The sequence below is a fragment of the Myodes glareolus genome, chromosome 6 (assembly GCF_982192425.1).
Source record: "Myodes glareolus chromosome 6, mMyoGla1.1, whole genome shotgun sequence".
Classification (NCBI taxonomy): domain Eukaryota; kingdom Metazoa; phylum Chordata; class Mammalia; order Rodentia; family Cricetidae; genus Myodes; species Myodes glareolus.
The window spans coordinates 47,293,097-47,319,915 of record NC_142031.1 but is presented as its reverse complement, the minus strand read 5'-3'; the positions used below and the strand labels follow the sequence as shown (position 1 = coordinate 47,319,915).

The 26,819-nt window shown below is 39.9% G+C and overlaps 1 protein-coding gene across 1 annotated transcript in view; it reads right to left on the bottom strand.

Annotated features, from left to right (window-relative positions):
* Window positions 1-3,604: 3,604 nt before the first annotated feature.
* Il23r (interleukin 23 receptor) overlaps window positions 3,605-26,819 on the bottom strand; it is a 76,974-nt gene continuing 53,759 nt past the window's right edge. The window contains exons 8-11 of the mRNA XM_087907167.1: window positions 18,775-18,861; window positions 15,934-16,036; window positions 11,892-11,982; window positions 3,605-9,233 (exon numbers count right to left, since the gene is read on the bottom strand). Of these exons, the coding sequence (XP_087763293.1) occupies window positions 8,577-9,233; window positions 11,892-11,982; window positions 15,934-16,036; window positions 18,775-18,861 (938 nt within the window). The 3' untranslated portion in view covers window positions 3,605-8,576. The remainder of the gene's footprint in view (window positions 9,234-11,891; window positions 11,983-15,933; window positions 16,037-18,774; window positions 18,862-26,819) is intronic.

Sequence of the window (26,819 nt, the reverse complement as noted above, 5' to 3'; positions counted from 1 at the left end):
GAGAATCACCAAAATGGTTAGTGTGTCTAAAGGGAAGATATCGGTTGTGTCTCTAACTTGAGGCGTCTACACCCGGGTTTGTCTCACTTTCTCTATAGGTCTTATTTTCTCCTCTCTCTTGGGAAGTACATAATTGTAAGGATGTATCCTGTTTTCTCCATGAGTGGCTCTTTCTCCCAACCTTCATGCTTAAACCTACATTAAAAGATCTTTTGTGTCAATGAGGTGGCTAAGCAGGTCACACGCATGTCACACAAGCCTGATGACCCGAGTTTGATTCCAAGAACTCATGTAAGGGGGAAGGAAAGAAATGACTTTACAAAGAGTTGTCCTCTAACCTCCACATATGCACCATGGCATGTAATACCCCTGCCCCATTAATAATAAATAAAATTCAAAACAAAACAACACGGCCTGCCAAAATACATCTTTAATAAAACCTCTAAATGTGCTTCAGGATAATTATGCCTAAAATTCTTCTCTGTGTGAACTCCACAAATGCAGGTTATCCTAAGTGAGGAGTCCTAAATGATTAGAAGAACTCCTCGGGCTGCTGATGGTGACAATGTGGAGTCACTGTCATTGTCCCTTATTGGTGACAATATGGCCATATCTTGCGGAAGAAGAAATCAAATTCCTAAGAGACAAGCAAGTGCTAGAAATCACATTGCTAAGAGGAGGGAAGGCAGACCTTTTTACTCAGCTCTGTGGGCTTCTAATGCCCACTGGCTTCCTAGTTCGCATTGGGAATGTGTGCTAATTGAATATTGTGGCAGCTCCTGCGGTTACAGCTACTCCAGAGGCTGTGGCAGGTGGATTGCCTGAGCCTAGGAGCTTGGAGCTAGCTGGGGCATAATAGTGAGATCCCAGCTCAAACAATCATACATACATACATACATATTTGTGTATATACATATATGTGTGTGTGTACATACACATATGTATCAAACAGTTATACATACATATATACACATACATTTGATTTTACTCACATTGCTTAAAATGTATTTTCACGAAATACTATGCAATGCCAAAATAAAATGTTTACCCTCTAGTGTACTGTTGCACTTCTTTCTTTCTCTTTTATATTAAATTCTCAGGCAGACTATCCTGTCATTGACACTATCTTGTTATTGGGTTGGAGGAGCTCAGGAGGCCTCACCCTCCTTGAAGATTTATATAATTCATAATTATTGGGGGAGGCAGGCATTTCTTCAGTGGGGTAACCACTGGAAAGTTGTCAGTGCTTCTGTAAAACAGTCCATCACTCATGCTTCTTTGAAGTACTCCAGTGAAACTCATCACGTCATTAAAAAAAGAAAAAGAGAAAAGAAAAAGATTTGGTGGTAAAAGGGGAACCAGCTGAGAAGAGAAAGAGAAACAGTGAGAGTGGGTGGTGGACAAGAGGTGATAACGGGGGTGCACACCATCAGACTACATCAGCGAGGATCGGAGGTGGGCAAGAGGTGATAACGGGGGTGCACACCATCAGACTACATCAGCGAGGGTGGGAGGTGGACGAGAGGTGATAACGGGGGTGCACACCACTAGACTACATCAGCGAGGGTGGGAGGTAGACAAGAGGTGATAACGGGGTGCACACCATCAGACTACATCAGCGAGGGTGGGCGGTGGACAAGAGATGATAACGGGATCAGACTATATCATATACATATATGAAAGGCCCCATCGGAACCCATCACCTATAAATACTCTTAACATATACCAAATAGAAAAGCTGACAAAAGTTGGAATAAATAAATTTTCAGGCAGGAAGCAAAAACAAGTGAAAGAGAGGGTTCACTGGCTTCCACACCTCACATGCGGGGCCTGGTGTTGGACTGTTTATGATTTCCTTCCTGTGCTCTGAGAGAGCAGCTAATTTTAGGTTTGTCTTTATGGCTAGAGGAAGTATGTTGTTTTGCTTGAGACAATGATCTAAGGAAAGAAAGTTCTACATTTTTTATATAATAAAAATTTTAAATTTATAAATAAAATAAAAACATGGTTCTACAAATTGCTACCTAGCTTTATGCTGTTTTGTTTATCATTTTTTCCTGTTATACAACTCAACCAGAATGTTCTCACTGTTTCGAATAAAAGTGTATCATTTAAAATCACATTCTTAATATTTGCTAAATGTGAATTATGAGAAGAGATAATAGCTTGCATTTCTGAACATAAGGGCAAACAGAATGTATCTTCAGAGCAGTTATGGGAATTCTACACATACAAGGTATAGAGTCGTTATCCTGAGTTAGGTTGAATATGAAATTGGTAAAATGGCTAAAAGAGCCCTAACATGAAATATCAATTGGAATTTAATGGTTAATCTTGCAGTGGGAAAAAGACATAGTGACACTCTGTCCAGCTCTCTGTAATTCATCTTAAATAGAATCAAACACAATCTATTCATGAATCTGAATTTAATTACTTTACATTAGTTTCATGCTTTTACCTCAGAGAGAGCCATGGTTTATTTTTAATCACTTCTTGTATGTTAAATCAATAGTGTCTGCCAAGTGGGTAACAGTTCCCTTTAAGGTGCAATCCTCTGTAATTGGTATAATTACCTCACACAGAGAGAAGCCACAGTAGGATTCCATATCTCCAGGTTTATAAAATCTAATTATGTTCACAATACAATATTTTATTTCCACTGCTCTCAGAGCCCAAATTTGAACAAAGCCCAGACAAACCACATAGCAACCGGAGAGCAGCGAGGTCGTGCTTCGTGCAGCTTGCCTCTGTCAGCAGTGTGAGGGAGGAGGAGCTCCTTTGCCCAGTCAAGGGAAAGTTAAGGATGCTCAGCATGGAGGTTCTGGGCTGGCCTACTTTATGTAAGATGAAGAATTCTGTTTAGTCCTGGGGTTCAGGCTTCTCCAGGCCAGACTCAGTGCACAGAAAGGGGAAGAGGTGCCCTGTCTGGGTTCTTCATGCTGCTTCAGAGGCAGCTGCAGGTAAGAGATAAAGGGAGGTCTCAAACAGGCCTCCAGAGGTTTCTCAGCAGGAAGTTTGCCTTCCTTGCCTTAACATGTTGAAATTCTGCAACTAATTGTGCCCGAGAAAGGGTAAAGTATTGAAGCACATTTGAATCCTCTTCTCTATGCAATCATGTGCAGCCGCTCTGTCCAAAAAAAAGGATGATTGAAAATACATGGAAAGAAGCTGGGAATGTATGGGGAGGTGTAACCCAACAACTCATGCAGCCCGTGCAGCCCGAGAGCCACAGCTTTATTGTGTCTTCTGTATTATTTCTAACTCCGGTTCAAAGATTCTACTCTAAGTAAAGTACATGGAGAGAGAGATAGATGGACATACAGACAGAGAGGTGGGCAGACAGACTGACAGAGAGATGGACAGTCAGTTAGTCTCTCTCTCTCTCTCTCTCTCTCTCTCTCTCTCTCTCTCTCTCTCACACACACACACACACACACACACACACATCTACTCCAGGAAATGACCCCACTGAATTTCATCTTGTCTCCATTTTTTAAAACAAATCTTTTTATTGATTCTTTGGGAATTTCACATCATGCTTCCCAATTTCACTCATTTCCCAGTCTTTCCACACACACCTTCCACCCTTGTAACCTCCCCCCCACCAAAGAAAGCGAAAAACAAAAATTAAAAGAAAACAAAAAACAAACACACGCAAACCAAAACTATCTCACCTACCCCTGTGGACACAACCTGCTCTTCTATCAGCTGCAGCCTTTTCTCACTCCTGTCATAGTGGTCATGTCTCCAGTTTTGCTGTTCATGTACCGTTCTGCACCTCCATCTTTCCCACCACTCTGTCACATATTCATTTGTCAAAGTGGCGTTGGAAGCATGTGTCATGCAGTTCACTCTTTGCTCAGATAGCTTTACTTGCAAATGTTCATTGCAATGAGTTCAGGGTCTCTGACTTCTGCTACACCATCAGTACTGGATTTTCACTGAGACTCATCTGGATACCCTGCTGCTGTATTGAATCATAGGGATCCTGCAGCTATGGTTCCTAGAGCACATAGGGGTCCCTTCATGTGCTCCAGCAGCTCATAGATGGGGAAGATGTTGGGGTGGGCCAACTCAAATCCCTGAATCTGGGCCTGGGTGACAGCTGAGTTAGTAAGCCTTCCAGCTTTCCCTCACCAAAGCAATGGGGCCTGCTCTCCTATGGTGCCCAGGTGAGGGGCAGGGTGTGCCTCTGTTTTTTGCTCTTATGTAAGAAAGAAGAGTAAAGAGCGAGAAGGTTCTAGAACATAAAATAAATTATTCTTCTTACCAGCTATAGTAATGTACGGAGCAAGGTACTCCACTGTGTTTTAGCATTTTTCCCCTGACTCTTTCGTATTGCTATCTAGAGAACCACTTTCCTCTCACCTGTGTTAAACTAGCAAGCATACCTGGAGACTATTACTAAACTGTAAAATAAAATGGGGGTTTGGGTGAAGAAATGTCTCTTCCAAATTCCTCTTTGATATTTTTTATTTATGCATGTGTATGTTAGGGCATATATATATGCATGCAGGTGTTTGTTAAAGCCAGAAGAGGACTTTGGAGCTCTTGAGCTGAAGTTACAGGCAACTGTGGGCCCCCTAGTATGGGCACTGGAAACAAACTCCAATCACCTACAAGAGCAGTACTCTTTTTTTAAATTGATTTTTATTGAGCTCTACATTTTTTTCTTCTTCTCTCCCTTCCTCTCTCCTCCCCTTCAACCCTCTCCCAAGGTCCCCATGCTCCCAATTTACTCAGATTTTGCCTTTTCCTACTTCCCATGTAGATTTGATCTATGTGTGTTTCTCTTAGTGTCCTCATTGTTGTCTAAGTTCTCTGGTATTGTGATTTGTAGGCTGGTTTTCTTTGCTTTATGTTTAAAAACCACTTATAAGTGAGTCCATGTGATAATTGTATTTCTGTGTCTGGGTTACCTTATTCAAAATGTTTTCTAGCTCCATCAATTTTCCTGCAAAATTGAAGATGTCGTTATTTTTTTCTGCTGTGTAATACTCCATTGTGTAAATGTACCATATTTTCCTTATCCATTCTTTGGTTAAGGGGCATTTAGGTTGTTTCCAGGTTCTGGCTATGACAAACAATGCTGCTATGAACATAGTTGAGCACATGTTCTTGTGGCATGATTGAGCATCCTTTGGGTATATACCCAAAAGTGTTATTACTGAGTCTTGAGGAAGGTTGTTTCCTAATTTTCTGAGAAATCACCACACTGACATATAAAGGGGTTGTAACAGCTTGCATTCTCACCAGCAATGCAGAAGTGTTCCCCTTACCTCACAATCTCTCCAGCATAAGTTGTCATCAGTGTTTTTAATCTTGGCCATTCTTACAGGTGTAAGATGGAATCTCAGAGTTGTTTTGATTTACATTTCTCTGATGACTAAGGATGTTGAATATTTCCTTAAGTGTCTTTCAGCCATTTTAGATTCCTCTGTTGAGAGTTCTCTGTTTAGGTCAGTACTCCATTTTTTAAATTAGATTATTTGTTCTTTTGATGACCAATTTCATGAGTTCTTTGTATATTTTGGAGATCAGTCCTGTGTCTGATGTGGAGTTGGTGAAGATTTTTCCCATTTCGTAGTCTGTCGTTTTGTCTTGTTGACCATATCCTTTGCTTTATAGAAGCTTTCAGATTCAGCAGATCTCATTTATTAATTGTTTCTCTCAGTGTCTGTGCTGCTGGGGTTATACTTAGAAAGTGATCTCCTGTGCCAATGTGTTCAAGTGTACTTCTGACTTTCTTTTCTATAAGGTTCAGTGTGGCTGGCTTTATGTTGAGGTCTTTGATCTATTTGGACTTGAGTTTTATGCATGGTGATAGATATGGATTTATTTTCATTCTTCTACATGTTGATATCCAGTTATGCCAGCACCATTTTTAAAATATGCTTTCCTTTCTCCATTTGATAGTTTTGCTTCCTTGTCAAAAATCAGGTGTTCGAAGGTGTGTGGATTAATATTCGGGTCTTTGATTCGGTTCCATTGGTTGTTCTGTCTGTTCTTATGTTAATACCAGGCTGTTTTCAGTACTGTAGTTCTGTAGTAGAGTTTGAAGTCAGGGATTGTGATGCCTCCAGAAGTTGTTTTATTGTACAGGATTGTTTTGACTATCCTGGGTTTTTTGCTTTTCCATATGAAGCTGAGTACCATTCCTTCAAGGTCTGTGAAGAATTTTGTTGGGATTTTGATGGGCATTGATTGAATCTGTAGATTGTTTTTGGTAAGATTGCCATTTTTGCTATGTTAATTCTACCTACCCAAGAGCATGGGAAATCTTTCCACTTTCTGGTGTCTTCTTCAAGTTCTTTCTTCAAAGATTTAAAGTTCTTGTCATACAAGTCTTCCACTTGCTAAGGTACTGCCTGGGTTTATTCTGCCAGGTTACAGGGACCAACATAATGCCTGAATTCTAAAAATGGGGACATCCAAGCATGGACTACTGCTGGGGATCATGTCTGAGTCCGTGATCCTACCACAGCTTGGGTCTGTATTGATGCCTGTGGCTATGATGCCATCAAAGGTGACATGGATGCCTGGGGTCTAAGCGACAACTTATGGCCATGTTGGTGTGTAAGGGCAATGCTACTGCTGGGGCCATGCTTATCTGAGTGGCCTGCACTAACAGCTGGGTCCATGGTATTGTCTGGGCCAGGGCTGTTGCCTAGGGTTATGCCTGGATCTGTTTTAATGCCCATGACTCCTGATGCCATCGAAGGCTGTGACAATGCCAGGGGTCTGGTCAGCCACTTGAACTTACTTTAGTGTCCGAGGGCTATGCTGTAACCAGGACCATACTAATCTGGGTGACCTGTGCTGTCACTTGGAGCAATGGTAATGTTCAGGCTTGCACTGCTGCTTAGGCCATTTCTGGGTCCGTGGTCCTGCTGCAACTGGGTTCTGTGTTGATCTCCATATTACAACAGTGGGCCATAGGAAACTAGAAAGGGGCCCTAGGGAGGGGGAAATGACTTCTAAGGGAGAGAGGTGGGGAAGGTAATAGAAAACATTTGTTATGCAAGTACAAGTGAAGTTCTGGGGTGGGGAGGGCTTAAGTGGACTGGGGGCAAGAAGATCAAGTAGGGAGAGTGTCAGCCAAAACTGAGTATAAATGTTAAAGCCACAAAGAAACTTGCTACTTTGTAAGCTTATTTGAAAAAAAAAAAAGTTTTTCCTGTGCTGAACATGAAAAAAGGCACGTGGTGGGAGGAGATACCAAAAACTGCTGCTTCCTTCACATCGCCTGGGGTGAGAGGCACACACTGTTCCGGAAGCATCGACAGATGAGCAAAGAACTCTTTGCTTTCATCCCTAAAACTGGGCAAAAGCTTTCTAAATGCGTTATATTTATGATTACAATGAAATGGCCTATGTAAATATCCTTCTCAATAGACCAGATCAGTCAACACACAAAGGTGATCTGTCCTGGCATTTTGCATCAAGTCTAACCTGCCCCTTTCCCTTACTGGCAGTCTCCCCTTAGAGAAGAATAAAGCAAAGTTATTATAATTTACAAGTCAGGATATTTAACAATTACAATTTTGTGAGTGACACTAAACATTCTTTTTAGATTATGTAAAATACAACAAATACACACAGATTTTAGGATAGGCAATAGACTTTCCATCAGGTTCTAAGCATTTTACATTGGGACTAGTTGTTCTACTTTGGAGCACAGTGGCTTCAGAGAATGAGAAGAAGGTAAACTGAGGCATGTAGGGAGCAACTTGCAATGTCTGCAGCACACACTGGCTATGGGACAAGGGTAGATGTAGTGTGTGTCCACCATTCCAAAGTAGGATATGTATCTGTTTTCATGGCGGTTTTCTGAGATCCTCAACACCTGGTTGAGAATAACAGTCAAACCACCTGTCTTGCCAATCCTGTGCCTACTCCCTGGCATGATTTCTGTTAGAATGTAAATACTGGTGTTTGCCACAACATGATGCCCACCACTTAAAAGTGAATGGAGGAATCAGCTCCATGGTTCCAACCACCCTTGATTTACAATTTTTTTTAATCCAAAACAAAGAAAATAGTGGAAGAACAATAAGCAAGTATATTAATTAGCAGCTAGTCTCTGTTTCTGCTTTTCCTTGTTTTGTGGTTTGGCTCTATAGCTAACTTTAGGTGATAAGATAAAAATTAAACTTGATTCTGCCTTTGCAAAGAAATATTCATGTTTTGATTTTAAAGACCCACATTTCACTAGTACCTATTCTTCAGTATTTATTCTTTATACAAACAAAGCTGTTCTGTACAACTTAATGAAGAAACTATGAGAGGAATAGTCCTGGAGGCACACACCTTTAATCCTAGCATTTTAGAAGAGGCAGGAAACGTTGGAGTTCAGTCATCCTTGGTCTTGTAGAGCACTGGAGTCAAACCTGGCTATGTGAGATCCTGTCTCAAGTGCGAATATTAAAAAATGAAAATGAAAACAAGCAAACAAATCTACCCTCACTGTTTTTGTTTTGTTTTGCCAATGAGGAGAGTTCATTCCTGACATCTTGCGAGTGTACGTATACTTCTTTTGAGGGAAGACTTGGCCTTCAGTGGAAAGGCGGCGTCTTTCACTGACTTTGATGGGATAGTCTAGTTTTGAAGAGTGAAATCCCACTGAATTGGCTTTCCAAAATGTTCTGTGGAAAGTAAGAATGAACAGATGGCAAGTCCTCACTCCCGATTGCCAAGCAGGAGACAAATTCATCAGAAAGCAGGGTCTGCTCTGGGATAGTTTCACTGGCTGAGCCACTTTCCAAAACCATGGTGGTTTCCTCCTGTCTTGAGTTTTGTATTTCAAGAGGATTGAATTCACCTTGATTTAAAACAAGGTTCAATTCATCAAGAATTAGTGTTTTGCTTAGTAAAGTCGTACTTGAAGAAGAAAATGCAAAGTTGGGGTATATTTTCAGTCTGGCAAAGCAGTCACCTGTGGCCTCAAGGGTTGTAGACTCCTCATCTCTGCTAATGAAATGGTTTTCCTCAGGGGGAGCATTTGAAATCTGGGGTTTGTAGCCAGTGTTGAGATCGGGAATATACACAACAGAAGAGCTGGTAGACAGCATTGTTAGCGGACAGTCTCTGGTCTCCAGGAGGCCCATGAGCTTTTCTTCCTTGTAACCTGTGGGCTTGTGCTCCGGGGGAGTGGTTTCACTTACCTCTGTAAGCACAGGATCCACATACAGGTCCTGCTCACTGGCAGTATTATCCTCAAGTACACTTTGTTCCTAGAAAAAAAAAAAAGACATTACATCATTTTACAAACAAAACAACCCCCCAAACAAAAACTATTCAAAGGAATCAACTGAATGATTGAGTTAGGGCTGAAAGTTTCCTTCTGCCTTGCTTTTTGCTTTGCTTTGCTTTGCCTTGTCTTGCCTTGCCTTGCCTTCTTCCCTTCCTTTCCCTTCCCTTCCCTTCCCTTCCCTTCCCTTCCCTTCCCTTCCCTTCCCTTCCCTTCCCTTCCCTTCCCTTCCCTTCCCTTTCATCTTCGTGTTTATTGGATGATTTCTGCCTTCTCTTTCTTTGGTGTCTTCTAAACCTTTATTCAGGCCTTCCAAAGATAGAATTAAAAATAATCCATGTTTTAAGCATATTTCTTGGCTATAACCTTTTTCAAAAGTTTTTTAGCCAGACAGTAGGGGCACATGCCTTTAATCCCAGCACTTGGGAGGCAGGAGGCAGAGGCAGGCTGATCTCTGTGAGTTTGAGGCCAGACTGGTTGACAGAGGGAATTCTAGGACAGCAAGGCCTATTACACAGAGAAACCGTGTCTTAAAAAAAATCAAAACCAAAACCAAACAAAAAAGTATTAAAAATTCTATTTATTTATTTTTATTTTATCCTGGGAACCCTTTGTTCACAGGATGTATGTCTGGGTTAAGTTGATTAGTGGTTGTGCTGACTAGTTTTATGTTAACTTGACATAGCTAGAGTCATTTTGGAAGAGTGCTGAGAAAATGTGGCCTCCAGATTGGCCTATGGACAAGTCTGTGGTGCATTTTCCTGACTGATGATTGACATAGGAGGGACTGGATCATTGTGAGCAGTGCCACCCCTGAACTGGGTGCCATAGAAAAGCAGACTGAACAAGCAAGCCATGGAAAGCAAACCAGTAAGCACCACTTCTCTGTGACCTCAGAATCAGTACTTGCCTCAAGTTCCTGCCCTGCCTTCCTTGGATAATAGACTTATAGCTGTAAGATGAAGTAAACCCTTTCCTTCCCAAATTGCTTTTAGTCTTAGTGGTTTATTCCAGCAATAGAAAGCAAATTAAGACAGTGGGCTCATCCAATGTTAAGCAGAACCATTTGTGTGTGTGTGTGTGTGTGTGTGTGTGTGTGTGTATGTGTGTGTGTCTGTTTTTACAATTAGGCCTGAACTGTCCAGATGTTGCTGGCTTCTCTGTACTTGAGTTCACATGACTCTTCTGCCTAGAACTTCTTTCAAGAAAGTCCTCATCTTCCCATATCTCCTCTCTGCCTCCATCACATTTGGGTTCATTTTCTATGGTCATTGCTGTGGTAGTACCACATGTTTCTGACCCACTAACTGGATATTGAAAATGGTGATAGATAAGCAGAATTCTGGAAACATACTTCTGACCCTTTTCTTTGTAGCTGTCAAAGCCCCCCGCCCCAATTCCCTCATTCCCAGGGTCATTCTGGGGCATACTCCTTTTTTCCTGGTTGACATAAATCATATACACTCCTGGTGACACCATCTTCCACAGTCACCCAGCAATAATATTTGCAAGGTCCATAAAGTTAAAACAATGGAATGGTACCCTCCCAAAGACTTGGGCGTCTTATAAACAATCCCCTTGGGGCCTTCAACGGATGCTTCACAGGATGGTTCTTTCCTTCCTCCTCTGCCCTGAAAACACCTAACTGTTCTTTCACCTAAGGAGGGCTTGAAATGCTACAACTTTGTCTCCACACACACACAGTAGCTATGTTTCTACTCTAACGCCCAGACCACACTTCAACTGATATTTCAATTGCAGGGATTTTGTTATTTACTATTTATTTTTAAGTTTATATGTATGTGTGATATTTGGTGCCTGAAGAGGTAAAAGGGCATTGGATCCTCTGAAACTGGAGTTAAAGATAGCTGTGAGCCACCACATGGGTGCTGAAAATTGAACCTGGGCCCTTTGCAAGAACGATAAATACTCTTAACCACTGAGCAACCTCTCCAGACCTGCTTATTTAGTTTGAAAAGGTTTCATTATGTAGTTGGCCTTGAATTTGTGATCCTCCTGCCCCAGCCTTCCCAATGCTAGTATTACTGACATACCTACCACACTGGTGTAGTAAAAAGGAGCGGCGGGCTGCATTCCTGCCGTCCGGACTCCAGCTAGCTTACACTCGAAATAATTACACGGAAACTATATTCTTTTAAACACTGCTTGGTCCATTAGTTTCAGCCTCTTATTGGTTAACTCTTACATCTTGATTAACCCATTTCTAATAATCTGTGTAGCATCTCGTGGTGGCTTACCGGGAAGGATCTTAACCTGCGTCTGTCTCAGAGAGGAGAGTCATGGCCACTGTCTGCCTCTGCTTTCTTTCTCCCACAATTCTGTTCTGTCTACTCCACCCACCTAAGGGCTGGCCTATCAAAAAGGCCAAGGCAGTCTTTTTATTAACCAATGAAAATAACAATAGACAGATGACCCTCCTCCATCATTTCCCCTTTTTCTGTTTAAACAAAAAAGAAAGACTTTCACTTTAACACAGTAAAATTGCACATAACAAAACAGTTATCAAGCAAGAATTACAGTTACAATATTTATATCTACTTTATCTTTTATCATAACTAAGGAAAACTATAACTAATCACACTGGGAACCAATCAGGTTCTCTTTAGTGCTGCTTGATTACCTGTAGCAATTTTGCAACATTACTATTTTCCATATTAGGAATATCTTCATGAAGCCACTTTGGGATCACCAGTAAGACTTTTCTTTTAATTCTAGAAGACAAAATGATACTTTAGAAGCAGCACCTTCCGCTTTCCTTCCTTCCTTCCTTCCTTCCTTCCTTCCTTCCTTCCTTCCTTCCTTCCTTCCTTCCTTTGTTTTTAAGACAGAGTTTTTCTGTGTAGTCCTGGTTATACCGAAACTTACTCTGCAGACCAGGCTGGTCTTGCATTCAGAGAAACCCCTGCCTCTTGCTTCCCAAGTGCTAGGATTAAGGGTATGCACCATCATGCTCTCTTAGCACATTTATTTAGAATCAGAGCAGGCAATCATAGGTGATGTACGGAGCTAGAATGGAATTCAGCTTACCCCACCAAGCAAAGTCTTCCATGTCTTACTTAAAGGTTCAGGTAGAAACCAGTTTGAGGTCTTATCAAATGTTCCTCCTGGTGCTGTCTTCATGTATAAAAGCACTTTCTACATTGATTGTGTGAACTTGTTTGGGCAAACAGGTTGTACCAGGGATATTGACAAGACCACACTGATCTGAGGTATATTTTTATACATCAAGAGACTGAAAAACAAGTAAGACCTGTTATTTAACAGGTTCCCTAAACACATTTATTAAGTAACAACAAAAATGACCAAGTGAACTTTGCAAGATCCTTTGACCTTGACTAACACTAGGGAAAAATGATTTCTTTGCATATATCTATACAATCTTTTAAGATTCCGTTTTTAAAATTAATGCATGTACTTTCTATATTTAAAATTAGACCATGATAGTGAATTGATGTTTCTGTGGCGTTTCTCAGAGTACACTGGTACAGTATATAGTGGTTTTTCATACATATTTTAATTTTAGTTTTAGTTTTATTATATTTATGTGACAATACAACATTCTGAATATATTTTGCATTCTAAAAGACTGAAATTTTAGCTGTTCCTCACAGAGTTAATAATACACCTTAAGGTCACTTAAGACTTGAGACTGCAGGCCTTTTGTGTATTCAGTTTGTTTAACCTGCCTTTAAGAAATAATGTAACAGTCTATCTTCTTGAATTGGATTTTCCATGTAATCAACATTTGCAACCTAAGTTAATGCATAGCTGTAATCTTAAATAATCTACTCTTCCATGCCCCTGAGCCAGGTAAACCATGTGTATAATTTGCTAAAGCAGCAAATATAGAAGTTTAAAGCCACTTTCAAAAGTCTACCATAAAAGTTGAAAGCAGTCATATTGGTTGATAAAAAAAACAGTGTCTATCATTGATGTTATCTGGGTCAGTTGGGATCAGTTGGTGCCGCAGACTTAATCCCTTGTAAAACTCTGTTAAAAAAAGATTTCTGTAAAGTATCCCATTTCTTCCCCCATGTGATAATTTCTGCGTTGTGCAATAAACACAGAGTGAAGCCCTCTTTGAGAGACAGACACACACAGAACTCACAAAGAGACAGACACACACAGGGATAGACACACAGACAGACATATTTGCAAGACAGTCTTCAGGCAGGTACAGGTTTAGACTCACACAACAGAGAGGTGAGAACTGAAGGCACAGAGAACATGAGCAGAGGATTCAAATCTGCACTTTGTTCTTGATTAAATGACTCCAAGGGAAAGGTTTTTACTTCTTTCCTTAGAGCGACACTGATGCATTCTTGATAACTTGACCTTAGTCACTGATAGATATAATCTGTGCATGTTTAAAAGGTGATTTTTGTTTCTGTTTTCGTTCTGATTTTAATAACAGGCTTTTATCAATAATGTATAGTTTTGGTAGCCAACTGTATCTACATATATGTTAAATACTTATATTGGAATTATTTCTTCTTTCTACTTTGTATGTGTGTGTATTTTCATACATACATGTGAATTTGTGGATATGTGTACATGTGAAGGCCTGGGGACAGCCTTGGGTGTCGTTCCTTAGGTGCTATCTCTTATTTGGAAGGCAGGGTTTATTACTGTCTTGGAGTTTGGTAAGTAGGCCAGGTAGGCTGGCCAGTGAGCTTCACAGATATGCCTGTTTCTGTTTTTCCAGCACTAGGATTATGAGTGAGCAGCATGATACCTGTGGCCTTTGTTAACTTGGATTCTAGTACTCAAACTCAAGTCCTGCTGCTTGCGAGGCAAGCACTTTAATGAAAAGCTATTTTCCCAGCCTCTCCTTTATTTTCTTAAAATTATAATTTAAGCAATTAAATTATCCAGGGATTGTTCTATTTTCTTATGGATTATTGCTAACTAAAAGCCTTTGGGTTTTACTAATTATAGTAATAAAATGATTATTAGTTAAAATTGCAAAAATATTTAGGATATATTTAGATGATAAAACTAATATCAAAATTTTTACAGGCATTATTTGAACACTAAGATATTTCTATTGTCTTTGTATTTCATTACATTTTAAAACATCCCCAAACAAAATGACATTCTAGTTTGTCTACTTTGGAAAGGCACTAGGGATATACTTATTAATATATAATTTAAAATTTGAAATATTAAGTAAGTTCTGTGGGGAAAGGTTGTGCAGATAATAAGTATAATATAGTAATTAATAGACTAGTTTGCTTAAACTCTTTCTTCTTCATTTTGATTATATATTTAGATGAAGGATTACCTCCTGAAGCAAGTGATGACAAAGAGGACACTGGCTTCCAGTTTCTGATTGGCTATACATATATAGTTTAAGTCAGAAACCAAAGAATGTTCATGTGTCTCCAAATCTGTGCATTATTACACACATTAGAAAACTGCAACATTAAACAGCTTTAGTCTATTAACATATAAGAAATGCCAAATGCATTTAGTAATATTTAGAAATACCTGGGGCCTTTAATGCTAGAGACCATTCCTTATTCATATCTCATTTTGAACAAGTAGGCATAAACCTTCCTAATACTATACTGGGATAAGTTGTTTGAAAGAAGATGGGCCCTTCCACAAGATTACACAGACCATTACCACTGCTTTTAACTGCCCACCATAACTAGATGGTAAGACATTATTTCTGAAGATACCATATATTTTGGTTGCAGAATATAGGGAAATTATGCTGGAACTGACTCGGAACTTCTTCCTGGTCAGTGTTTATAGTGCTAGAAGGGACTATGTAGGCCACTGAGGGAGAAAAATCATCAATGGTTTTACCCAGTGGTAATTCCATGTTCTACAATACTAAAATGCCAGGCTAGATGTGTTCACTGATGCTACAGTGTCATGGATGTTGCAGGAGTAACCAACAACTTTCTGATTGGATTTGAATCCCTTTCCACAGGAGGTAATTAAATTGTGATACTATAAACCCAGTTAAAAGCTCATGTCTGGAGAGGGGATAAGCCCAAATAAAGAAACAATCTACTACTGTTCTCTTGCTAAATGGTCATGTAGTCAAATTGCCTTCTATGTATTTATTTATAACCATAGATTAGTAATATTCTCAATCTGGGTCAGAGAGGCTTCTTTTTGCAGTAAGCAGAAGTCAATGCAGAGACTCATAACTGGCCAAAGTGCTGAGAAACAAGTAATTGCTTAATGATTAGTCTGAGTGGACCACCTATAATGTGCTCGCCTTGCAAGGCTCAAGACAGCATGACAGTCAAGACAGCATGACAGTCAAGACAGCATGACAGAAGAAGGGGCAGACAGAATGTACGAGCCAGAGAACAGGGAGAAGTGCTGTGAAATGCTGTCTTCAGGACAGAACCTGGCTGTCACACTCGCAGCCTTACATCAGCTGTGGATACCTGTGTGACCTGATCAGTTCCTGAACTCACTTGGAGGTGGAAAGAGGGAACCAACTCAACAAAGTTGTCCTCTGATCTCCACACGCACCTGTGGCATGTGCGCTCTTCCAATCATACATCATACACACACAATAATGATTAAAATCTCTCTTTTCTCAAAATAAAGATGTTAATGTGTGTTTTTTAGTAAATAATTGCCTACATTTTGATAGTATACTTATATGGCCTAAATCAGAAACTGCAAAAACCTACCCTATTCGAAGTGATCTGTTAAACATCGCAATCAGAGAGAAAATCGGCAACAAGATGCCCAAGAAGACCATTCCCGACAAAAATCCAATGTCTTGACTATTATCTAACAAAGGAAAGAAAAGTAATTTTAACTAGGCATTTGTGTCCACGTGATGACCATGTCGTTGCTTTCTGTACTCTGCTTAGAGTGACAGTCAAGAGTTAACACTCACCTAAGACTACAAAGTGACTGCCCTTCTAGATTGCCTGACTGTGTACCCCAGGAAACCATCTTCTGTCTGAGAAAATTGGACCACATCCACCTGAGGTCAGTGGGTTTCTAGAAGTGCATCTCCAGCAAATGTGGTCAGCTCACACGAACATATTTTATATGAATATGTGTTCTGATGAACCTCACTTGGTTTGTCTGACCCAGCTGAGAATTCCCAACTGCTGTGACAATGTCTAAGGCAGTCCCAAGCCACAGCTAGGATCTTTTTGTAACCTTTTCTGCGAGGCAAAATTTATCTGACTTCTCACCATGCATTAAAATGAAATTTGACCTATGAGAAAGCACAGCAATTCTGCTTAGCACAATATATGCTGTGAGAAAGAAATAAAAATTGCTCTATCTTACACCTATTTTAAAAAGACCTTTCTTACATTTTGAAGTCGACTCGATCTCTTTAGCTTTCTCAGTACAGTTTATCCAACACGCGCTGCTCAGAGACTCACCACATTTCTCCCCAGTACCTGGGACGATAACCTCAGTATTTTCAGATCTCGACGATATTTCAGATGTGACTTTACCATCTTGGGACTTGTGGGCCATTCTGAGTTAGCAGCTACCTTTCCATCCTCCTTCTTCCATCCCTGCCCCTTTCCCACTTTTCTTAAATAATTCGCGCTAGGCAGCTTCTAGCCCCACACTAGCCACGTCTCTGCTCCATTCACCTGGGGGTGTCCAGGCTGGCCTTCCTCATCTTTAAACCCACTTGCCAGGTAGGAGCCTGTGAACTTTAGCCTGTTCCAAATTCTCACACACTCGGGAATTGGTATTTTTCTAGGGCTTAAGAGTTATTTTTGAATATTCTAAGCAACTAATGGGGTTACACACTATTGCACACTGTTGGGCATTTGAGCTTGGAATTAGAGAGAAAGTTATCAAGGTCACATGGTGCTCAGAGAAATGGTTTAAGGAGGGGATCAGAGACACCAGGAGACCAGGAGTCTAGTTGAACTCTGCCATTCATTAGCTCTATAGATTTGGGGAATAATTACAAACTTGTTGAGATTCACATTTAATTTTCTATAAGATATAGAACATCCTGTGTGTCTAATGGAGTTGTCATGGGTCCCAAGCCTCCAAAATTTCCACAGAAAATTCACAGTGCATGTGTGCAATTAGAAATCTATACTGGGATGTTTTTGCCTGTTTCATGTTTCTGCACAATATGAGACATTTTCCCTTTTATTTTGTTATTTTTCTCCCCTATCTATGAAAAGTAGAACCTCAAGACAAAGGCATTGTTTACATTTTCCTTCCATCCTTTTCTTCCTCTTTTCTTTTCTTCTTTCCTCCATCTCTTGTCTCCTTCACTCTTTGGCAAGATCTCATATAGCCCAGACTGGCTTCTAAACTTGCTACGTAGCTGAGGTATTGAACTGTTGATCTTTCTGCTTGAACCTCCCCACTGTTAGGATTAAGGCAAATACCACCAGGTCCAGCTTTGTTCATTTTTTTCATTGTTAATTTCCCATCACCCAGAACAGTACCTGATATATAGTCATTTAACACATATTTGTTGAATGAATTAACAACAGTGCAAAAATGTCAACACAACCTGCAAAATTTCTTATTCTAGTCCTGTTAGATTTTTGTGCCAGGAAGCAAATAGTCTACTAGTGAAATAGTCAAGGCCTCAAGTTTTTCAATGTCAAATTTCAATTTGGAGTTATATTGTATTGTATTTTTTGTCTAATTTTTAATTATAATTATATAAATATAATTTTATAATTATAATTTTGTCTAATTTTTGTCTATAAAATTGTCATTGTATAATTTTGTCTAATATTTTTACATGCTAAAACATTTGTGCATGGCCATCATAAAAACACATCAAGCCATATTACCAAATAAAATGGTAACTGGTTCATCTAAAAGAAAGAGCACAGACTTGTATATTTAGAAGGATAGGGCTGAGTGTGATGTCTCATGCCTGGAATCCCAGCACTTGGAAAGCTGAGGAAGGAGACTTGTGAATTTCAGGACATCCTGGAACTGGGCTACAGTGTGAGACCCTGTCTTGAAAAACAAAACAAAGCAAAAACTAACAAATAAATAAATGAAAACAGAAGAGTAAGATTTGAATTTCTAATAGCGTTGTACATTTTGGTATTTTTTAACCTTCCTGAACTTCAGTTTTCCCACCTATAAAGTAGACCCATGGCATTTATCTCAACAGGTTGCTCTTCAGATTGACAGATGATGTATATACAATCCTAGCATATGATGGACAGGTGATATATTTTTTAAAATATTTTAGGACTTGAGACTCAGAAGAGTCTGCTGAAATAACAATGTGACTAACTCACTACCACAGCAGGTTGGACTATTGCTTACAATCAGTTTAAGCACATTTTGAACCTAGTCAAGTATTTCCCAGAAATGCTGATCATTTATTTTTGGTATGGAATTTTTCTGCTGAGGAGGCCTTAGTGCGTGCGTGCGAACACACGCACGCACGCATGCACACACACACACACACACACACACACACACACACACACACACACTACATAATGCATTATCACACACATATGCACACATAAATGTGTGTGCATTTTTTTTTTTTTTTTTACCGAAAATAGAATGTCTTTTAATGACTGTAGCAGCAAGCATCCCAATCTTCTGAGATTCATGGGACGATCTTGATGTGACCTGGGGAACTTAGAACAAGAAAGAGAGAGTATCAGCAATTTAAGTCTTGACATTCAGGTGACCCACTTTCCTGAGACATTCTCTTGTCTGTAGATGATCAAACTAGTAATTTCCATAGGCTCAGAGGGTGGAATAAAGCACAGATCTCAACTATGTACCTTTTCTTATTTTCTTGTCAGTAACTATGTGTCGAAGGAGGAACTTCTGCCTGGACAGTTAAAAACTACTCCAGGCTTTAAAATGCCAATGTGGCTAGCAATTTCACTTGGTTCCTGGCAACATACACCAAGACAATACCAAGATAAAAATTCCACTCAACCACAAAATGCACAATAACTTGTCCCTACTTGGTTTCTTCCAATAGGCGATGAAGCTATGAAGCTATGAAGCCCGAGTTGCCTTGACCATCCAAGCTGCATCACCTCTGCCTTGATACAGACTCTAGTTGCTCATCCTGCTTTGGCTGCACCAAGGGGAGTTTTCATGAGCAGACACTTTGAGGTTGTAACACAGTGGTGCGATGTCACTAATGACTACTCTCTGCTGCTTTCCTGCTCGGCCTCGAGGATCTTGACCAGCCCTGTCTAGCCATCAGACTTTCAGGGCCCCACTAATGAAAACTTCAAAACTGGGTGAGGTAAGAAGTCTTGGCAGTTAATTTACTTTAAGTCTGAATTCAAAAGCGTTCCATAGAAAGCTTGCCCATCTCTTGTTTCCTAATAAATGAGAGCTGTCAGAGGTGACTTCGAAGACACAACCCTCAAGAGCAGGAGACAGCACCAAAGAAGGTTCTGATTCTGAAAAAGGTTCTAGGTTCAGCATTCCATAAATCCGAGTTACCCAGTCGTTCTAGGGTCGCTATTCAAATTCACCTTCTGAAAAAGTGTCTTGCACAACTTGAGATGTCCCTGTTGGCAAGCCACCAAAGTCTTAGGTGATAAATTGTAGTCCCTGGGACTCTCATTAAGAAATGGACAACACATATTCAAAGAAAAGATTCTTACAGACCTTTAGAATTTTTTGAAAAGGCTAATTGTATGTAGTCAACTTCAGTCCAGTTTCTGTCAGTTAGGGATGGGGATTTTATTTTATTTTATTTTTTTTTAGTAAATTTTATTAAATTATAAAAGTTTCCATTTCCACCCCCCCTCCCAACACCCTCCCACTCCCCCTCCTCCCCCTCCTCCTCCCTCTTCGTCCCCCAGGGCAGTCAGGGTTTCCTGCCCTGTGGGAAGTTCCAGTTGGGATGGGGATTTTAGAAGGCAGAGGAATCTGAAAACTGTGAGGATCTTTTCTGTTCTGACTTTCTGCAGCAAGAGCAAAGTGTTCCCTGTGAACTGTGGCTATCAGAAATTATCCTGAACTTCTCAATATTTCCTGAAGTTTCTTCGGCTTCCCAGAAAATAATTCTACTAAATTATGAGTCACGAAGGTTAAGTAGTCATGGCCAACTGCCAGGCCAGCCACCTAGATGGATGCTTCGCTGAGCAGTGACCATTCTCCCAACTTGGGAGGGACTTGCGATTTTGGAATTTTAAGAACAGAAACACAACATTAAAATGCAGCATAATTTTCCATTTAGTAAAGGTAAAGGTTTACAGCATATGTCGCTGGTATTTTTATTATTTGAAAGCTAGCATTTTTATTTAAAAATAATAAATTGTGTTGTTGTAGTTTAGTACAAGTTAATATAATTTTGTTGTATAAACTAAGTTGATTATTTGACAATGAAAACTTCATTGAGTTATTATTAACTCATACAAAATAACTATAGTTCACATTCCTAGCCTTAATAAGTAAATGCAATTTTCCTTTAGAGTCTGTTATTATAGTTTCAAATCAACAAGGTGTACTCATTTAAATTAAATTCGTCATTTAAGAGAGGTGCTTGATTATGAGAAGATAATTTCACGGAGAATTAGGTGTCTGAATAAAATAGCTTATAAACAGGACTATCAGAGAAGAAATCAAAATCTATGACAATTTTTTTAGCCTAGGGCTGAAATGATGCCGCACTTTCTCCATGTTATGCTGCCACCAAGTGGCTAATTTCTTTATAAACCATACTTAATTTTAAGTTATGGCGAAGATATTTTTACAGAAAACAGATGTGTGAGATAAAAACAACCCAATTATACCCTCTTAATTCACCAGCTTTTAGTATTTTGTAGTACATCTAAGTATTTTAACATATGAAAGTACCCGCAAATAGAATGACACACGCACAGACTCCTTCACAGCTGTAAGACATTGTTTGTGTCAGCTTCAAGCACCAGGCCATTAACTACCATGCTGGGAAGCCCTCATGCTATCTCTGGTATTTCTTTATTACATGCGTGGTCTGTTCACAGTGGGGCAATTCTGTCATGAAGTAGAGTGTTGCATTGTGTGACTATTATATCTTCACAGGATATATCTGAGAATATTCAGAAACTCAAATAGTTTCTAGTTTGGAAAGATTTTTTTTTTAAATATTTATTTATTATCTATACAATATTCTGTCTGTGTATATGCCTGCAGGCCAGAAGAGGGCACCAGACCTCATTACAGATGGTTGTGAGCCACCATGTGGTTGCTGGGAATTGAACTCAGGACCTTTGGAAGAACAGTCAATGCTCTTAACCGCTGAGCCATCTCTCCAGCCCCTGGAAAGATTTTTGATGTAGCTTACACATACTGACATGGAAAGTAAGAGTGATCCTAACAGAAGACAGTGTGGCGGCTGGAGAGATGGCGCAGCGGTTAAGAGCACTGGCTGCTCTTTCCAAGGTCCTGAGTTGTTTCCCAGCAACCACATAGTGGTTCACAGCCATCTATAATGTGTTCTAGTGTCCTGTTCTGGCCTGCAGGCATACATGCAGGCAGAACACTGTATACATAAACAAAAAAATCTTTAAAAAAAGAAAACAATATCTTTGGAGAGAGCTAGAGTCTTTACAAAAGAATAGTTCTTCATTCTTGGGCAAAAAACAGAGCATGATTATACTCGTAAGCCCAACAAATAACAGGTTAAATTAACCAAATCTACTCCAAAGGACTAGTTTTAGAAATAATGAATTCTATTGGTTTCTTTGAGCTGGTACCAAATGATCTCCATAGCTCTTCACTGTATGATGACCTCCAGGCAAACCATGTCTGGACAATCTATGTTTGTCATCACTGTGAGGCAACCATCCAGTACCTTCCAGTGTGCTTCAGATGACACAGTAGACCTTAGATGCATGCTGCAGAGTCTCACAATCATGCCTGAAACCTCATCGTAGCTAAGCGTGCTGTTTACTGAGCGGAACCTCTCACCTGGTTGTTACATGTATTTTGTACTGGTCACTAGGCTCATAAATTAATAGTCTCACTTTCGCAGCAGGACAGTTCACGGTGGTGGCCCTGCCAGAAGTCTTCCCCCCTGCCAAAGATGACCTTGTGTCTCTGAGGATAAGTCACAGTGTGTCACCACTGCCTGGCCGCACTGTGTGTTATTGAGCTAAAACACTGAGCATGGATTCTTCAAAGCTTTAGCCTATGGTTATTTTCCCCAGATATCTTTCTTGATCACTCCATCAACACACTCTAATTATGGGAGGCTTGGGAAGTACAGAAGATTATAGAAGGCACACAGGATTTCAGACTCTGTCACAACCTAGAGACAGTCATTTGAAATACTTGTTTCCACATCAATACCCTATTCGAGAGCACATGCTTTAGCAATGCCACAGTGTGTCTTTTGCATCCAGTGTTATATAACGAGCACTTCCTCATTAAAAATTACTCAAAACACACTTACGATTGCTTAATATTCATCATGCTCATACAATGTAGTATCCATTCAACCACACTCCTGTTGAAAAGCTGTTTTGAACATAAACTGCTGACTTACATAAAATAGCTGAGGTCCTATTTCCATCACTTGGAATTACATAATCCCAAATGGATTAGTAATCCTTTCTGTGACTTGTATTCTTCAAAGAAAAACTGGAAAACAGCTATGCTTCACTTAGGGATTTTAATGATTGTCTTAGTTACTGTTCTATTGCAGTGAAGAGACACCATGATCAAGGCAGCTTATCAAAGAAGGCATTTAATTGAGGGACTTGCTCACAATTTCAGAGTTAGTTCATGATTGTTATGGCAGGAACAAAGGTGGCAGATGTAGTAGTTCAGAGCTCACATCTGACCTGCCAGTTGCAGGCAGAGAGAGAAAGAGAGAGAGAGAATGAGAGAGATTAATTGGGTCAGGTCTGGACTCACCTTCTCCACTAAGGCATACCTTCTAATCTTCTATAAACAGTTTCACTAACTAGAGGCCCACTATTCAAACACACAAGTCTGTGGGGGGCCATTCTCATGAGACACAATGAGACAGTTGTTTTACATAAATTAAAGCCTCAAGAACATTATTTATTGCTATGTTGGACATTGGCTCCAAATTCTTACTGTTACAATCAGCTTTGGGACAAGTGTCATTGCACAGGAATTTCCTTTCCTTATCTGTTGATTTTTTCCTATATATCTTGAGCTCCATATCTCTAACTATTTTTCAAGGCTCTGTTTCTATAAGCGGGCTTCTTTGAGATAGTTTTGTCTCTTCCTTTGTCAGTCTTTGTGTCAGTAAAGAATTGTATTACAAGAACTTAGATTAGAGTTGACAGGTGGCCATTCTGGATATTTCTTTCCAAAATAAAGAAGAGGTAAAGCAAGAGGCAACTTTTTTTTTTTAAAAAAAAAACCAACCATTTTCTTAAACCATAAACATCTTTTTTAGGTTCCTATCTTTCTAATCTTACTATAATAATTCAACCATGTAACAACTTTTAAATGTTATCATCCCAGGCAAACATGAGGTGGAGTTCAATACCATCAGAGCATGCGCAAAAATTTGGTCTAGCCTATACTAACTGACAAAACAAAGACACTGAACATACAACAGCAGGCAGGCATCAGTAGCCCAAGGAAAAAACAATAGTAAGTCAACAACCAACTCACCACAAGACTGGGAAAACTAAGCCAGATCAAAAGTTATTTTAAGGAAGCATGAATCACATTGTCCAGGATAATTAAGAATGACAAGGTATTCAGAGACACTACCAACAGACTCTTAGTTCATGCGTTCCTCTATTGTTTACATGTTTACAGAGAAAAGGGAAGTTGAACAAAGGCATCTTGTGGCAACAACAAATAAGAGAATGGGAAGGAAAACAACCAGAAGCTGTTCAAGAAAATTCCCCAAGTCATGTGGACCACACAGAAATGAGGGTCAGAGACCAAAGCACATCAAAACTCTAGAGGTAAGAATTTTGCCTGTTATCAAAGATTCTTTAAAGTTCCAGCCTTGGTTTTAGACACAGTCCTTCCCTGTTCTCAAGTCTGAATAGTCTAGTAGCCTCTTGGGAAGAACAGCACACGTTCCTACCCACTGAGCAATCTCTCTAGCCCTTCAGGAATCTTGAGTTTTTACTTATCCTACAGAAACACATTGGTTTATTAGAAGCAGGACTAGGAGAAGATAAAACCTGGATGGGAAGTTCAAAAATGGCTGATATTTCAAGGAGCGCTGTGTTTGTTTTACAGTTTATTAACTAAGAATCTACAAATTATAATTCATCTATATATGTGTGAACAAGTCTCTAATTATAAATGAGGGAAAATTTGGAAAACTTTGTACAGCATTATCAAATTTGCATTACCTTTAACATATGTTGAGTTCTATTAAGATGTCTGTTTTTTTTTTTCTCTTTAGGCACTAAAAATCCTGAAAAACTGATAATGAGCACCTAAACAGCGCTGGTGGTGCTAGAGCTACTAACTCCACAGGAACAAAGTGAGAAGGAGTTTCCCAGCTTGCTCATACTTGCCTTCCTCTGGAAAACCGTCCAAACAGGTGTCTGTCTTCTCTGGGAAACTTCCACTGAAAGTTGCAGTTCAAGCACACTAATTAGTCATTATGAAATTACTGCCTTTCCCTTGGTACTCTAGCTTCATAAAAGGATTGCGAAATTCAAGCCCTTTTCTATCACAGAGAGGTCTGTAGGACAGACAGTGTCACCAATTTACACTGGTAGTACTGAGTTCAGGGAACTTACTCATTTTCAGTATTGGTTTTCTATAAATTACTGACGAATTATCTTTGTCATTTCTGGTATTATCTATTCTTAAAGTCCCAGAGATTTCTATAGCAGCTGTCCACGTTGTTGGCTTAAAAGCCCTCAGTTGTTCTGTCTCACTGAGGCCTCATAGCCAGAACAAACCGAATGTGGAAGAAAGGGTCATGTGGACACCATTCCTAAGGATAGAGCTGCGCTTGTGCTTCCCAAGAGCCTGGGCTGCCAAGGATGCCAGGATGGGCAGACTCTCAGTAAAGCGGGCAGACAGCACTCAGGAGAATTCCTAAGATTCTTCCGTGCTCTCTGAAGCCTGTGATTACTAAAACCAAGTTTGAAACTGGTCTTGCCCTGCTTCTTGCCTTTGCCAGGTGTTCTTTCTTAAGGAGACTAAACAACAGGATCCCAAACTATCACCAAGGCCTCTTGCCAGTGCATGCTGCTTACAAAGAAGGTTTCCACCAATGACCAGGTTGCAGGGCTGTTGACTCTTCCCCAAAGCTTTTCCACGACCCCCACTTTTATAATATACCTCAACTTAGTTTATCCATCTTAGTGAGGGTACAGAGGCAATGCCTCCACCATCTTTTGCAAGAAGAGTCCAGATAGACCTAGTTCACACAAGTAGATCATTAAGCCAAACAATAACTCCAGAAAGGAGAGCAAAGATCTCTAAATATATGTGTAGAAATGCCGGGTTGTGTGTAGTGGCGACTATGTGGCCTTGGGAGCCCACCTTTTATTTAAGTATGAACCCAATCCGGGAACACTGTTTTTTTTTTTTTTGTTGTTTTTTTTCTTTTTTTTTCTGTTTCCCTTATTGTACTCATTTAGATGGTATTGTTTGCCTCTGGTTTCTGTCTTAGTTATCTAAAGAGCCCAAGAATAGTCTGGGAACAATGAAAATTAAGAGCTGGAAACTAAACCTGGGAAGAATGGTAGCTAATAATTCTCTCTGTTCTTGGGGTGGGAAGACGAGTTTCATTACATTTTCCAGGCTGGCTTAGAACTCACTATACTGTCCAGGCTGCCCTTAAACTCTTGGTGAGACTTGTGCCTCATGCTGGAATTACAGGTAGTAGACATCCAACTAGAGCTTCTATTTGAAGGTTGGTATGCCATTTAGAACAATGTTTCTTACACTTCCTTACAGAAGAACCTGGGAGTGAAGTGACTCAGGAATCTACACAGGCATTCCCAAACAACTGGCCCAGGGCTCCCACTCTGAGAAACAGTGTACTCTAGTTTACTTGAATGGAACCTGCTTGAAAAACTTGTTAAAAGTGTCCATGGCTATCCTACCTTCAACAAAGTTACTTTTTCCATGTGTTCTTTCTTCCTCTTCTCAGACTACTCCCTTCCTTATACCATCCAAGATTTTTGGAGTCCTGTGGTTTCATTATCATCACCTCAGATTAAGCCTGCCTCCTCATCAGTTACTCGTGACAAGGTGTGAAGTACTTGATGGTGTATTAGAATTATTTCCCCACTTGTGCATTTTCAAAGTGAGTCCTCCATTAGAAACAAGGCTCTGTCAGCATAGCGTTATTACTGACATATGTGTGGAGCATTTAGACAAGATGCTGAGATGGGGTGGACACAGGCTATTCCTGGTTCTCTAGGGAAGGCAAACGGCAGAACTGTTCTGCAATCCTATAGCCTGATCTTGCCAGAACTTGGCTATTTGCCTGTTTTGTAACTTCTGGCAAGTTTTTGGACCTCATTACCTTCATCTGGTGAAGGTAGTGGTGGAACAATGATCATGCTGGTTTTACAGGACTATGCCAATAAAGGACAATTTTGAGGTAAAATGGTTACCATAGTGCCCTACCCATAGTAATCATCCAAGAAATGTTAGCTAATATCTTATG